The 15,240-nt window shown below is 41.6% G+C and overlaps 1 protein-coding gene across 8 annotated transcripts in view; it reads right to left on the reverse strand.

Moving 5' to 3' along the window:
- Window positions 1-15,240, reverse strand: part of PDZD2 (PDZ domain containing 2) — a 199,270-nt gene that overhangs the window by 19,235 nt on the left and 164,795 nt on the right. For 7 of the 8 annotated variants that reach the window (XM_035309157.1, XM_035309153.1, XM_035309155.1 and 4 more), the window contains 9 exons: window positions 13,538-13,611; window positions 13,159-13,384; window positions 12,174-12,291; window positions 10,056-10,188; window positions 7,098-7,179; window positions 6,024-6,127; window positions 5,050-5,218; window positions 3,118-3,908; window positions 1,778-1,922 (listed from right to left, as the gene is read on the reverse strand). In XM_035309157.1, coding sequence (XP_035165048.1) covers window positions 1,778-1,922; window positions 3,118-3,908; window positions 5,050-5,218; window positions 6,024-6,127; window positions 7,098-7,179; window positions 10,056-10,188; window positions 12,174-12,291; window positions 13,159-13,384; window positions 13,538-13,611 — 1,842 coding nt within the window. The remainder of the gene's footprint in view (window positions 1-1,777; window positions 1,923-3,117; window positions 3,909-5,049; window positions 5,219-6,023; window positions 6,128-7,097; window positions 7,180-10,055; window positions 10,189-12,173; window positions 12,292-13,158; window positions 13,385-13,537; window positions 13,612-15,240) is intronic. The other variant, XM_035309154.1, reaches the window with a different exon arrangement.

The following is a 15,240-nucleotide window of genomic DNA, read 5'->3' on the forward strand; positions in this document are numbered from 1 at the left end:
TTGAGTAGCACACAGGAGGGAAGAATTCACCCATCCAGGGTGAGTAGTCATGATCTGTTTAATTCTCATCTTTGAGATTTAAATAGTCAAACAGCCAACTAACAAAGTGTCAGTGTGCAGTAAGTCAGGCTGAGCAGTACTGTTTCTCATTACTTGTTTGATCGAAGATGTCTCCAATAGATTGCACAGAGTTCACAAGGTACACATAGCAAGCTCTGTGACAAGCTGTGCATAAACACCTCGACTCTGATCCTCTCGACACTCCTGCAGGTGCTTGATGTGACATGCATGGTTGATGTTATACACACATTTAGTACATGGGCTTTACTGGATGCCCAGCACAGACATTTCCTCACTTAGATGTTTAACCCACTCCTGTACAACATACTGAGCTCCCTGTTGCTGCTGCACTCCAGTACATACCAGCTAACCCATTGCCCCAGTTCCTTAATTTTTGCCAGTCCACCCCAAACATTTGTTGGCACCTTCCTACACTGCTTCTGGGACACACATTCCCATTCAAGCTGTCTTCCTAAGGCTGGTTACTACCAGATGAGGCCCAGAAAGTGCATGGAGCAGGAGGGATGTATTCACTGCGTCAGCATATATTGCTGTTCATTCAAACATGTCAGCACGTCTCTCTAACCCTTGAATAAACCTGTTCACACTGCTTAACTTAGGTACCTATGTTAAGAAGTCCAAGCTCTTCTTGGAGTCTACAGAGGGGAAAACATCCCAAAAGAGCATTTTGAAGCATACAGGTTATGATCTGAAGTATTGCCCTGCTTCCCTGAGCTGGGCCATCCACTGAAGAGACCCTCTTCTCTTCCAGTGGAGCAGGGTGAAGGGAAGGGGAAAGTAGAAGAGTTTCCTGACAAGAAGTGCCAATGTCCTCCTACCCCTCTGCTAGCAGTCTGCAAAAGCCAGAGCAAAAAGGAAATATGAACTGGACTCTCTGCCAAGCCAGGAATTCCTTAAAGAACAACTAGATTTGAAGCATCTGGAAGCCATTGAGGCTCACAGGTATTAATAGGTACATGAAGAAGATCATAAGCTAGAATGAAGCAAAATATTATGTTCTTCCTGAATTTGAAAAGTATGCTTTTCTTTTTCAAAGACTCATTTCCACACCACCTAATTTGTACAGTCTGTGGGGAAGCATATATTGCTGTAGCAGCATAAATCAACCCTGAGCAGAAACTAAGGAGGTATCAAATGTTTTGATTCAAACTAGAACACTTTCTGTAAGAAGCATGCACATAAACATTTTGATAAGATTCTGGCTATCCTGGGTTTTCTGCATATTAGGAGAATTTTGACACATGAAAGAAAAAAGGGTCATATTATCTTACCGCCCATTCACAAAAACATTGCTTAAAGTCAATCTCTTTAAAGAGATGCATGTAATTATAAAGGGTCCACGTATTTACCGAAGAGGCAGAGCAGTAAAATGGGTTGCCAGAACAGGGCTGCTGCTGAGTTAGCTTCAGCTCCCCATGAAATGACTCAGACCAATGCAAATGCTGGCAGGAGGACCATAAAATAAATGGGAGCTTTGAACACTTGACACTGAAGTAGGTTTGCTCCCCTCATCATGGTCCATGGACCCCTGAAGCCTGGTTTGGTGATGAAGAGCTTTGCCTGCTTCACCAACACAGACACAAGGTATTCCCTGTTTTTTAAATCTGAATTGATGTGGAAACTGAGGCAGCAGCAGATCAGATCCAGCTAAACCAATCCAGTTTTAAATAGTACAAAAGCCAATCTATTCTCTTACCTGCTGCTGTTTTCTGGATCTCCAGGGTTACAGATGTGGGAAGACATTGCATAAGCAAGCAGATCTCCTCGTACGTCATCTTACTGACTGGGATACTGTTGATGGTGGTAATCTCATCTCCTACAGCCATCTTGCCCATGGATCCCTGATACAATGACAGATGCAAGGAATTTATAAATACACCTCAGAAGCCCTGCTACATGGACAAAGATTGCAGAGAAGTAATTAACGGCTAATAACATTCTCTATTTCACACCACTGAAGAGCACAGGTACCTCTACTGTCAGTTTGCCAACATGTAAATAAAAAGCAGACTGTGCTTTTGCCAGGAGGGGAATTCATGATCAATCTCATACAGGAAGGTCAAAAGAGCTTCTGGGTTCTCTGAGAGATCAGTATCAGGATGAAGGACGCAGCCTCTTTCATTTAAATGAACTGGGCTGCATCAGACCTGGTTTCTTAAAGACTGAAACTGCTTCATGTAGGAATTACATCCCTGGTCACAATCTCTCACTGGACTTAATGGATTCCTCTGTATTATTAAATTGGAAAGGGAATAAGCTCTTAAAGTAAAATATATATATATATATATATATATTTCTTAACACTGCATAATACATCAGAGAAAGAGGTGGAACAGAACCCCAAACCCCCCAACTCTTACAGCCCAATCTGAACTACTGAGATATATCCCCTCTCACACTAGGGGCCCCTAAATAGATTAAAAATGCAATGCCATTTTGTACAAGAGAATATCATTCTTTCTATGTCTGCACCTTTGCATCTAAGTCAGCAATTCCATGTCCAGCATGAAGCCAGCATCCACACTAATAAGAGCAAGTAAGAGACACAGAAGATCAATGCATTACTGGTACTATCACATCCCTCGGCAAACCTGGCCAGCACATGAGGCCTCCTAGTACCAGACAGAGGGATATATGCATATAAAATAATGGAGAGGGATTTAAAACACACTTTCTAAGTTACCATGTAGTTCCTCTCTTAATAAGCATCTATACCACCAGGATTTACTTAACTTGTCTTTGCCCCTAGTAAAAATAAAGACAACAAAAGAACAAACTCTTAACTCTGAGTGTAGATGAGTCCATCTCAGTATATCTATCTGCCTCTTTACTTTCTCAGTTTTTAATCAGCCAGGGTGCACTTCTGAATCAGAAACATTTCATTTAACAGGCATTTCAGCACAATATAGGTTGTGAATTTTTGCCCAGCAGAGACAACTCCCTTGCACTTACTCTCAACAGATCACTTCCTTAATAATCACACTCCCTGCAAAGTGAAAACAAAACACAACAAGGCAATACAAAATAAAAAATTACCCTTTCTGCTGCTCCACCTGGCCGCAGCCCTGTGACAACAACTTTTAAGGGCACGGCTTGGATTTCCAAATCCAGGCCAAAAGACTCATGCTCATTGCGAACCAGAGTGACAACTTCACCCTGGCACTGGCCCGTCCCATCAGATGCTTCACACTTCTTGCTGTGAGGGAGCATCCTTGCAACTGGCTTGTTGTAAGAGCCGTGCTCCTCCACCCTCTGTCTCTGAAGGCTTCGGCACTCGGTGCTCATCATGCTTTTCACTCTCGTGACTGCTCTATGCTCCAGTTTTGGTGATCTCTTAGATTCCAGCTGTGCTTCCCGGAGCTCCCTCAAACTCAGGCTGCTGAGACGAACTTCAGGCACACTTGAGTAGTCAAATGCTATGATGGGGAAGAAAGGAGAGTCAATTTGCTCTGGTGTGTTGTTTGCAGACTCCATGCAGTTGCTGAAAACAGGGGAAGATGTCTCTGTGCCAGTGTATTTAGGTGACTCACTGTCCTGGCTCTCATCATCAATTTCTACAGATGATGTTGTAATGACGATGCCAGCATCCTCCTGGCTCTTGACCCTCTGGCTTCTTTGTATATGGGAACTTTCATCATCATCACTAGCATCACCATCATAGAAAACAACCCTCCTCTGTCGATGAAAGGGACTGCGGGAAGATTTGGGGCTATCGCTAAGGATGCCAGGTCGGACAGACTCCACATGCTTGTTGTGAGGACCAGATGATCTCCCACTGGTTGGAGAAGACAGACCATTTGCTTTTGCTAGTCCTGCTTCTCTAGTAGCTAGGAAAAAAAAAAAAAGTTATAATTGCATTTATCAGTATTTTTTAATATCATGCATCTGACTGCAACAGAGGACATGTGGCATTGTTTGCAGGGAAGCTTAATCTCTCCTCAGAAAGCAAAAAGCAGGTTTTTTATGTCCTCCCTCTAGCTAAAATACACAGCAAGAGCAATGGCAGATAGCTCCAGAATTTATGGATAATTCCTGAAATCAGCTCATGGCACATCTGGTTCTATTTTAAGCTTATTTCTAAATTATGACTGTGACCCAAAGAAGAAAGGGATGCACATACACATGTGTATTTTACTTTAAACAACAGAATTTCTTTCACATCTTGCTTCAATCTATGCTACTGCCTGGATCAATTTACAGTGAGTGAGAAATGCTTTCTCAAACAAAAATACAAGCACATGACAATCAGTTTCAAATTAAAGTCTAATTAGCCTAAGAGTCCTTTTCACATCCTTCTTAGAAAGGACTGCATCTTTCTACATAGAAAGTTCACCCCCTCCACCCATGAAAATGCTTTTCAACATTAAATAATAAATTTCTAGAGAAAAGTAAGTAGAATACAGATTACTTGAGAAGCACAGGAAAGGGAGAATAAATATAATATCCTTTGAATCTGAAATAAGGTGCATCTCTATAAGGAAATGAAAGATTCTTTCACTCAATTACTATGGGGAGAAGAAAGATACATATGCAAAATGTCTGATGTCAGGTTGAACATTTGATTGTTTTTACATTGCTACACGTGACATTTTGAAATCGTGTATTTGAGGTTGCTAAGGACGCTTTCATTTAAATGTAATCAATCAGATGATTTGGGAAAAAAAAAAAAAAAAACAAACAGCAATGACAGTGTTGTCAATCTAGTGTTGGCCAAGCCGATCAAATAAAGTCATTCTCACATAATCAGAGCAGCAATTTGGACCAACTACCATGGAAACAGGCGTTTGTGTGCATTGTTGTAACCCCCTTCCATCTTCCAGCGTTTCTGATGATCAGCACCAGCTTGTGTTATGCTGCGAGGCATTTCTTACCAGCACAGGAATCACCATACCTCTTCCACAAAGCAAACTAGTGCTCAGTGACTCTTCCTGCATTAACCAAATGACCAGACAAATTTCTGTCACTTACTCAGGTTACCAGGAAGAATAGATCCATCGTCCAGCAAACTGTTCCTGTTCTTCTGACGGAGTTGCTCTTCATCACAGGAGCCAGTCACAGCATCAGAGAATGGGATCTGGCTCGTACCATCATGTGAGAAGTACTGGGAAAGCTCTGCCTCGGAGCTGACAGATCCCTGCTGAAAAAAAGCGAGGCTGGTGACCAGTCACCCTCAATGCTTAAAGCCATTCCTGCATGTAAGCACCACAATTTCCACTCACATCACCCTTGTCAACAAAGGAAGTTTAAGGTCAATTTTAAAAATACAGGAATTGACAGTATATTGAGGACCAAACTGTCAAGATTTGATGGTTGAAATGTAGCCCACCAATATGTTTTTGGCCCACATAGTAATAATAATAATAAAAATAAATCCAAATCCCACTCCTTTGTGGATGTGGTTCAACACACAAACAAAGGATGAAACCATTCACTTCTGTAATTCCCTTTTTACACCTTCTGCACTGAGAGAAGGGCAGAGTTTGTACTTCTGGGCACAGATTGTATGGCTTCTTTGGCTTTCCCGGAGGAAAAAAAAAAAAAAAAAAAAGAGAGAGACTTTTCTACTGCAATAGCTACAGAGAAAGACCAAGCACTCAGCCTTCTGCCCATAGGCTCAGGTCTCTCCTGCTAACTCATTTCTGTGTCAACAGGAGCTTCCTGCAGAGCAGGGGTGCCTTTGAGGTGGCAGAAGGTATGAACCCACAGCTTTCTCTGACGTGCCGTGCACATTGCTCCCAAAGGCTACGGCCATGCAGGCAAACAGGAGCTCACAGCTCCAGTGTCACGATTTGAACATGTGGCATAAGAAGCAAACACTTTTACAGAGACCATACAACAGGGAAGGAGCACAGAGGTTTGGTTTTGAACTCCCTGATCAAGTGAGAGCCTCGGTAAAAGCTGCATTTGAAGCAGACTATTTGTATTGCATCTAATCCTTTTACCCGGCTTGCTGGCTCCAGGAAGCGTTTCATCGTCCAGCTGAGGGGAGATGAGGTCTCTCCTTGTTTGGCCTTCACACCAGGAGATGGGCTTTTTTGTACAGCTCCTGTTGAACACAGTTTAGTTAGTTGTCAAAAAAAATTAAAGTTGTGGTCCATATATCCAAACAAGCCCCTCATTCACCATCTGAGCCAGGGGCTGTGCTTAATCCCACTTATCTGAATTGCCTTCATAAAATGAGATTTATTTAACATTGCCCAAGCTCTCCCTCAGATCAGGTGAAACATTATCGCAGAAACACATTACTCCAGCCAGCCCAGGACTGAGCTATGAACATAAGATGAGCAGGAGACAGCCCCCCTTGCCTGCTGGAGCACACTGCTGACTAGGTGCAACCACAGAAGATAAATTAGCAGCCACCAGCAGTCTACTGCAAAAAAAAAAGGTCTTAGCTGACACAGATATAAGGATAATTACAAATCTAACATTTCTGTCTTACTGGTCACTTTGCCATTGCCAAGAGTTTGCTTTCATTGGTAAGATTTTAGTAAGTGCTAAATCTGGAGTTCAAAAATAAACAGCAAACAGACAAACACCAGAGAATACATTTTGACATGATCCCAAAGATTAAAATCAAATTAAAATATATAGTGCAGTACACAATATCTGGACTTTTTCAAATGGTTACACTGATACTTGTTTGTTGTTGTCATTTTTTTTGCTATCCACATGGGTAAGTGTACCCAGATGGAGTTGATTCTTCCTGTCCTTTCCCTACAGGGGTAGGGCAACCACCTCTTGGCACCCCTACTTTCAGATCATAGCAGCCTAGTAAAACCCAAAGCAAGTTGGGTTTAGATAGTTAATTCATCTGAATCATCTGAATTCATCTAGATAGTTGATTCAGATGTTTTTGCCAAAATTTTTTCAGTGGACATAGGGATTGCATTCCCCAAACTTGTCAGCTGTTTTGAAGGCCCTCAAAAGATTGCTGATGTTGGGGAACCCTAGAGCATGTCCCTAAACCTTCCCACATCTGGAAAAGGACAAATATTTAGGAGAAAACATGCTGCCACCTGTGACATGAGAGGAGCTTGTGTCCTTGCTCTCTCGGTGAGTAGTGCGTGCAATTGCTTCATCCATCTCCTGCTCAGAAACCTAAAGTCGAGTGAAAGAGAGAGATCAAACTGGGTAGAAGAAATGAATATGGAGTCTGACCACTTATTACTACAAACGCTTGACTCATTTCTGATATGCTATATTTAAAGCTACTGTAAAGCAGACATAGTTGAGAGCTCCGAAGTCTTGGTCCCCTGACTCAGACTCCCTCTGTCCCACCACCTCGCAGAAACCAAAAGGCAGAAGTCAGCTAAATTCATGAAAATGACGTAGAAGTGCCATGTTATGCAAACAAAACTGCACCAGACTTAAAGTCAAATTGTGCCATCACAGCACAATTGTAACTCAATTAAATACTGTATATTGATTTATTGAGAAAATATTTCTTTAAAATAGACAAAGACCGCTTTGTACAAGCATACGTCAGCAACAGAAGATATTCTACTCTTAACATACCGGAAGAATACCAGACTTTCCAAGACATTAGCTGTCATTTTAATTTTAATTTCTCCTTTTTTTTTTTTTTTTCTAAGAAAAAAAAACAACAGTAATAGGTAATTAGCATTCTCCTGGGTTTAGAATAAATACCAGTTTACCATATTTGCTAATTTTCTCCTGAATTATTGCCATGCACTTAATTCTTATTACTGGCAAACCCCATATAATTTCAGAACAGGAAAAACTATTCTGCAGGAGTATATATTTAAAAACAGAAAGTGAGTTAACTCTGTCAAAAGTAATTTCTGTACTCACTGCTTTACATGAATTAAAATTCAGCATAAAGAGAGACCAGAAACTTGAATCTTTCTGAACCAAGAAGATTTGAAAGATTCCTAAGCAAACTCAGCAGTTTAAACATACTTTAAATGCCACATTCACTCAGAATAACAAGAAGAAATAAAATGTTGTGGTGTTTCTCTTGGAAGTACATGAAAACACCAAAGTGAACACATTCAGCAACAAATGTACTGTGGACCTTTTGTATCATAAAATGAGAGATTAAGTATAAAAATGTCTAAAACAACATGAGCCTTTGTAGAAATACATCTGTTTTCAGCTTGTGGCATGACCTTACGGCAAACCAAAAGCCTTTGGGCTCCTGGGACACAGGGAGTCCCTACAGGACATGGACCAAACCCTGAGAGCGTGCTCAGAACCTTTACACAAACCATTAGGTACCGGATGTCCCCAGAGCAAAACTTGGTGCTGAGCAGACTGCAGTACTTGATAAAGCTAACCAGAACCCCACACTTCTGCAAGCTCTGCCCATTTTGATTCTTTAGCATCCTCCACACCTCAGGCAAATCAAACTGGTTCTGTGGAGAGTGACAAACTAGTTCTTAACTACTATTTGCAGGTTGGGGTATTATTAAGAAAAAATAAACTAATTTAAAAACCACCAACAAAGCACCAACACACAAAAATTTCTTTAGATTCCCCAGTGCTGTCAGAAAAAAGGCAACAGCAACACAGGATAAATATGGCTCCCTGTATGGAATACTCCTTCAGAGAACCAACTATAAGGGACTGTGGATTCAGTATTGCCTGCGGTGGAAATGCTTTAGGGTCCCTCCAGTTCAACTTTTAACTTTACTTAGCAGTTCTTGGCAAAGGATTTGTTGTCATTTTAAATATCACTTATGGAAAACTGTAATAGGATCCACTTAATAGTTTCCCTCTGTTACTGAGTAATGGCAAGCAATTAGCTTAACTCAGTTCATCTCAGCAGATACCTGGTTAGGTCACTCATCAGCTTTCAAGCCACCACCGCAGCGAGATGAAGGACGGAAGAGAAGGGCAGGCTCCACTCCATGGAGTTCTTATTTCATGCTACTTATAGACTCTGAGAAGTCTATACACCTTAATAATGCAATCAGATGGAAGCATCATGCTGGTTCAGCACAGCATACAGACTCTAGCAATATTGTTATCTTAGGCTATAAGCCCAATTCTTACCCCTCTCGTGCTTACCTTTAACTACCAGAACCACAGCCTCTTTCTTTTTAGCATCACAAGGCCTCACAGGAATGATAATAAACTCTGGGCAGTAGGACCCTATTTGTCTATTGTTTGTATATTTGATTTAGCAGAAAATAAACAATTATAAAATAAGAAATCTGAGTTCGCCCAGATATCGATTTATTAAGGCCTCTACTTGTAGTTATGAGTTCAAAAGTCAGAGCTCTCTGGACCCACTAATGCAAATATTTTTACAGCTTCAGTCCTGTTTAAACAGGAAGGTTTTGTACACTCACGAAATTCTTTGAAATATTGAAATAAAAGAAGTCATTATTCCCTACAGCTTGGTTAAAAGGACTTTATCTTCTATCATCAATTTTTTAAAATTGGTTTAAAATAATCACTCACTTTGTAAACAAAGGCTTATTTTCAAACCTCCCTTGCACAGATTCCACAGTAGCAGTACATTCCAGATTCTCATTTTTTAATTCCTGAAGGAAAACTTTGATCTTTGGACAGACTTTACTTTTTTAAGAACTGTATTCCTATTACTCCACTCTATTTGATCAATTCAATCTGTTGATATTTATATTCTGGGCCCTAAATTATATTCCACTCATGGAAAAACTGCAAAATAACCTTAAGGAGGATTTGTGCCATATTTGCTTTGCCACTTGTTCCAACTATGAAGAAAGATGGAAGCACTTCATCCAAGCGGTTCCAGGAGAACTGCCTTTGATCAGCGGGTGACGAAGAGAAAAGCAGCAAGGAGAGCATAGCATTGTTACAACTTACAAAACTGGGAGGCATCGTGTCCTTTAACCTGAATTCTTGCACAATACGTGGCGTAGAGAGAAAAATCCTATACTCCTCATTTGCCACTTTCCCAGTAGCAAGACCCAGATTACCGTACCAGACGAAAACAGCACAGATATGCTACCACGTTTTCTCCTCACCTTAGGGTTAGGATGCCGACTAATGATAAGGCTAACCGGACCTGGACCACATTCGCTCAGAATGGCGTAGGCTTCGCTTAATGCCGCGTGACGCAGGCTGACCGAATCTGCCTCCAGGATCTGATCGCCCCGACTGCAGAGAGACATAGAGCAAGTTAATCGCATCCGCCTTTTACAAGAACATTTGTGCTTTTGTCTTGTGGCCAAACTTTTCCAAAGATACTTGTATCTGGAACAGATCTGATTTGCGAAGAAGCCAGTCTTGCTCTTGCTCTCAGTGACGTGAATGCTTTAAGTCCTGTTGACTTTGCAAGGGAGGTCCACCGATCCCTTCTGTACTTACCGTCAGTGCTACAAACAGTATTAAATCAACAGAGAAAATTGGCTGCATTTGGACTACAGCAAAAGCAAATTTCAATTCTCCTTCTGCGTTCAGATTCTTGATGGGCACAGAAGAGGAAAAATTAGATTCAGATGGGCAATTCCTTCCCATCATACTGAATTACTTAACAGCAACACTGATAAGAAATTCGTAATTTAGATACAAATATATGAAATGACTCCAGGAATACATTGAGCGAGATAAGCATGTATTTATTTAAAATTAATGTACCGAACCCATTAAAAAAAAAAAAAAAAAGAGAGAGAGAGAGAGGAAAGCATAGATTGTTTAGGTTTGTTTTTCCAGTTTCATAACTCTTGCTCATAGTGCTCAGACATCTGGAACTGTTCAAAGAAAAGATCATCAACTAAATCATTAAAGCATTCTCCATAATTACTGAAACATTTGCTTTAAATAGACACTTAAACAATCCACTGCTGCTGATTTATGTTGGGTTACTTGTGACAATGGAAGTGAGCTTACACCGTGAGGCCACATGCCAAAAGCAAAATAGCAATTGCACATGGCAGCCTTCAGTAGCCTACTCTCTGGTGAAGGCTCATGAAATAAAAGGATGACCTGACAGTTAATTGTGCTGCTGCTTTGCCTGCCTTTTAGGTTGAAACACCTATTAGAAACTAAGAAAATTAAATCACTTACACAAACACATAGTTGAGAGGGGGAGCTCAGACACAGAGGGACTGGGATGAAAACCTCTCTAGTATCATAAAATCAGTATCTGATTAACGTGGTTTTCTGAAATCAAAACCATCCTGTAAGTTTTGGCTTATGGAGCCATAAACCACTGGTGGGACAACAGGAGCAATGTCTCAAAGAAGCAAGCTAGAAAACTGGGAAGCATGCCTGGATATAATCAATCATTTGAAGCTAATAAATGATGCAGCTGTTACATACAGACACAACCAACACTGCATCTTTTCAAAAGAGGCTTACAAGAAAGCAAGTTGGCATTAAAGCACTGTTTCCTATAGGCATTTCTGTATGGTAGGAACTTTTAAGTTTTTTGTTTGTTTGTTTTGTTTTTATTCTCTCCCCCCACCAATCCCCAGGTTTGCAGGGATACAACTGCCAAATTATCTTCTTCCCTTATTCCAAAAGCCAAATTGCCCTGCCACAGTTTTCCTGGTGAGCAAGGAAACAGAAAGCACTCTGCCCATCACAAAAGCAAGGCTATCAGACAAGTCTTCTGCAGCAGTGTTCAAGCCACAAGTTCAGTGTAGACTATGTGGTCACAGAGTGTCTTAACCACAGCCTCCCCTCCCAAATGATGCTCCCATCACCCAATAGCATTTATGAAGCAACACAGAAAGGTAGAACATCTCCCCCCAGCTCCTCTTAACAGAGTTTCAGGTGACAGAGCTTCTAACAGAACTCTGCACTTGCCTGGCCAATCTGGGGTCTCTGGTGGCTACTCTGATAAAAAGACACAAGGCTGCACTTCTTGCTGCTGCCCTTTCTCAAAGGGTGCTATTAGGCTTGGTTTTCTACATAGAGAATTTTTTAAAACCCCAAAACAAATTTTAATGACCATATTGCTTCTAGCACACAGAATACCGTTTCTTGAGTATTAAATACAACTTTAGAGTGTCTTTAAATGGTTACTTTTTGGTGAACACTTAAGTATAAATCCCCTCCATGTTACACCAACCAATAGGTGAAAAGGAATTCTCAATGTTACTGTAAAACCACTCCATCACGTTTTTGCTTTAACTAACCTTAATCTGCCATCCATTTTAGCGACTGATCCTGGGGCCAGGCTGTGAATGTATATCCCCGGAGAACTGTTTTCCAGAGTAAGACAACAGGCACCAATGCCAAGTCCAACCCCTGGCTCTGTGAGAAACAAGAAGTACAAAGAGCAGTGTTGTTATTCCCTGCACATTGTACTCACGCAGGACACATAAGTGTTTGTGTTCCCACATCCCATCTGGAGACCAAGACTCACGTATTGTTTCAGGGTTGGCCTTAGGTGCAGCCAGCCAGGAAGCCAAGACCAAGAGTGGAAATCAGGACTGAAAATATCTGATCCTGCCTGTTTTCTGAGATCCACCTTTGAAAGGACTAACTCTGCTCCTGGCAAATTTTCAGTGTGCCTTGGGAACCGCCTAGGACTGGAAATGTTGCACAAGGTCTGATCTGGTCTGAGGCACAAAGGACTGGGAGAAGCAATCCAACAAAGTTCTCACTTAGAATTATTTCAAAAAATGGGAGCACAGAAGACACGGCTAACAGCACTGCTCTCTTGTTAAATACCTGCATGGCATCTGTCAGCAAAGAGGCATGAAGAAAGGTGAGAAGTTATCTCTGATTCAGTGATTTCCCCAACCACCTTCCCCTCTGCTCTCTTTCAGGTAACTGCGTTTGTGGAGGAGGAATTGCTGGACATCATCTCTCTCCAAATTTGTAATCCTAACTTTAAAAACTTCTCCCAGGCCTTTAAAGCAGACATGCTTGTCCCACCACAAAGAGCATATGCACTAAGCGTCCCTTGTGCAATTATTGATAATGAGACCAATCCTCATGCAGAAGTGCAATCTCATCTGGGCAATTCTGAGTACTCTGCAGGGATTTACCCTATTCAGGGCTGCCCTTTACAAGAAGGGCACTGACATTTGGGCTGCTGAGAGGTTAATTCACATTTTGCCTGGTATCTCCCAGCCACCTGATTTGTTCTCCCAGCTCATTCCAACAGATCCTTACCTTTATTGAGCGTCACATCCATGACTATCCTGTCCTTTGGGCCGGGGCCTTTGCGGCTGGAGGAGGAACCATCCGTCTCGTCGGGGCCAGGGACCGGCGTGCCACCGCTGGCACTGGAGCTGGGGGAGCTGGAGCGGCTCAGCAAGGTGGGAGTTGCGCAGGGTGTGAGGCTTGGGCTGCGCAGGCGTGTGCGCACGGTCAGGGTCACCACGCCTTTCTTGAGTTGCTAGACAGACACCAAAGAAGCCAGTAAGGTAACATGAAAAGCCAACATCTGCCAGTAAACTTATATATATCAAATTGTGGCTAGCAAAAGAAGGTGCTAAAGGTCATTGAATGAAGAGAAGCATGAACCTCGCTCATACTACATCCATGCTACCTTAAACCTCTGAATGGCCTCTTGATGGGTCAGCCCTTGTAGAGACTCTCCATTAACTTCTAGGATTTCATCCCCTGGTAATAAGATACAAAAAGAAAAAAAAAATGTCAGCAATACACGGACTACAGAGATGTAAAAAAAAAAAAACTGCTTATACATAAGGCAACCTGCTACTGTGTGGATTCCAATTAGCTGCTCAGTAAAAAGCTTTCTACTACTCTCAGTTTATTTTCACTTGTCTTAATGCCTTTAGAAGTTAATAATGATGAATTTGTAGAGTAAAGACTGCTCTTCAGCAGAAATCCTTAACTTGGCATTCTCGTACTAACAAATCGAAATCGTCACAGATTTTTTCTGAAGTCTGAAATAGATGCTCGTAACATTAAGTCCAACGAGACTATAAAATTTCCCTTCTTTTGTGAGCATCAATAAAAGAAATGAGAATCTAAGTGAAAGACTACAGCACGTTACTCCAAAGCCTGTTCAGAAAAAAATGGCCTTGCATACACGTGCAGAAAACAAACGTGTTCCTCTTACCAAGCACCTGTGGAGGGAGAAGCAAATAGCTCACACACTGCAATAGCAAACGGCCTTCTCACCCCAACGAACATTTCCCGTGATATTTCTACCTGCTTATTACAAGCTTCCAGTTTTGGACCTTACTACTTATACCCAGCTGTGTTGAACCTCTTTCATTTTAGTAAAAGGAGGGCAAAGTGAGCAGGAACCAGATCCACTTTCTGCAATTTTACATCCGTCTGTGCAAAATTAGATGTAGTGATGTCATCAGCCATGTCTACCCATTCTCTCTTTATTTTTAGCCCCAGTAAAATATAAAATAAGAATAAAAATAAATTAAAAAGTAGTTTGTGAGCTCTGAATATCCTGCAAAGGCTTGCTGGGTTTATTGGACAGCTGCTACTTATTGGCTTCCCATGGTGAGTGCACAGCCCATGCTGCAGGGGCGCGAGCTTCCCTCTGGCAGTGAGTTTGAGAGCTGGCACCAAAAGCAGCCTCAAATACAAGTGTGATGAGATGCAAAGATGGAAGTGATGATATGAGAGGGATAGAAGTAACACAGGAACAACTTTCTGTGGAATAGAAATTACCCATCCCTTAACAGAGGAGTTATAGACCAACACTGTAAACTTGTGGTCACTTTGTATTTTTAACTGCCTAAGTGTCTGTCTGGCAAGGGAGGACTCTGACCAGGGTCCAAACATGCACCAAACAGGCTACACATCCAGCTCATAGATTGAGACTGGAAAAGTAGTAATATAGCCAGGAGATATCTGCTTCTCTAATGAGCTGGGTGATCCTACTGCCAATCCCATCTTTCCTCTTTTTCTGGTGGATTCACATCAAAATCATACCAAGAGGTTCATAAAACACAGGGCCCCAAAAAAGACTCCTAGGCACACCACTCTGTATAACCTCTTCTCGGACCAGCATCTTTAAGCCAGCTGTTGCTATCGATGACCCTTTGTATCTAAGGAATTAGAGATTAAGGCTTGGGCAAATACAGTTCACTGAAGGAAAAAACAACGTTATGCTATAGTTTCCCCTTCTCAAAACACAACATAATCGAGTTAACCTTTGTGATAGAGCTTCCCCAGGACAGACAAACAGGGTGTGTTACAACCTCCACAGCCTCTTGTTGATGGCCAGGTGCCTAAATAAAGCTGTACTTGAATTTTTCTGCT

The sequence above is a fragment of the Oxyura jamaicensis genome, chromosome Z (assembly GCF_011077185.1).
Source record: "Oxyura jamaicensis isolate SHBP4307 breed ruddy duck chromosome Z, BPBGC_Ojam_1.0, whole genome shotgun sequence".
NCBI lineage: Eukaryota > Metazoa > Chordata > Aves > Anseriformes > Anatidae > Oxyura > Oxyura jamaicensis.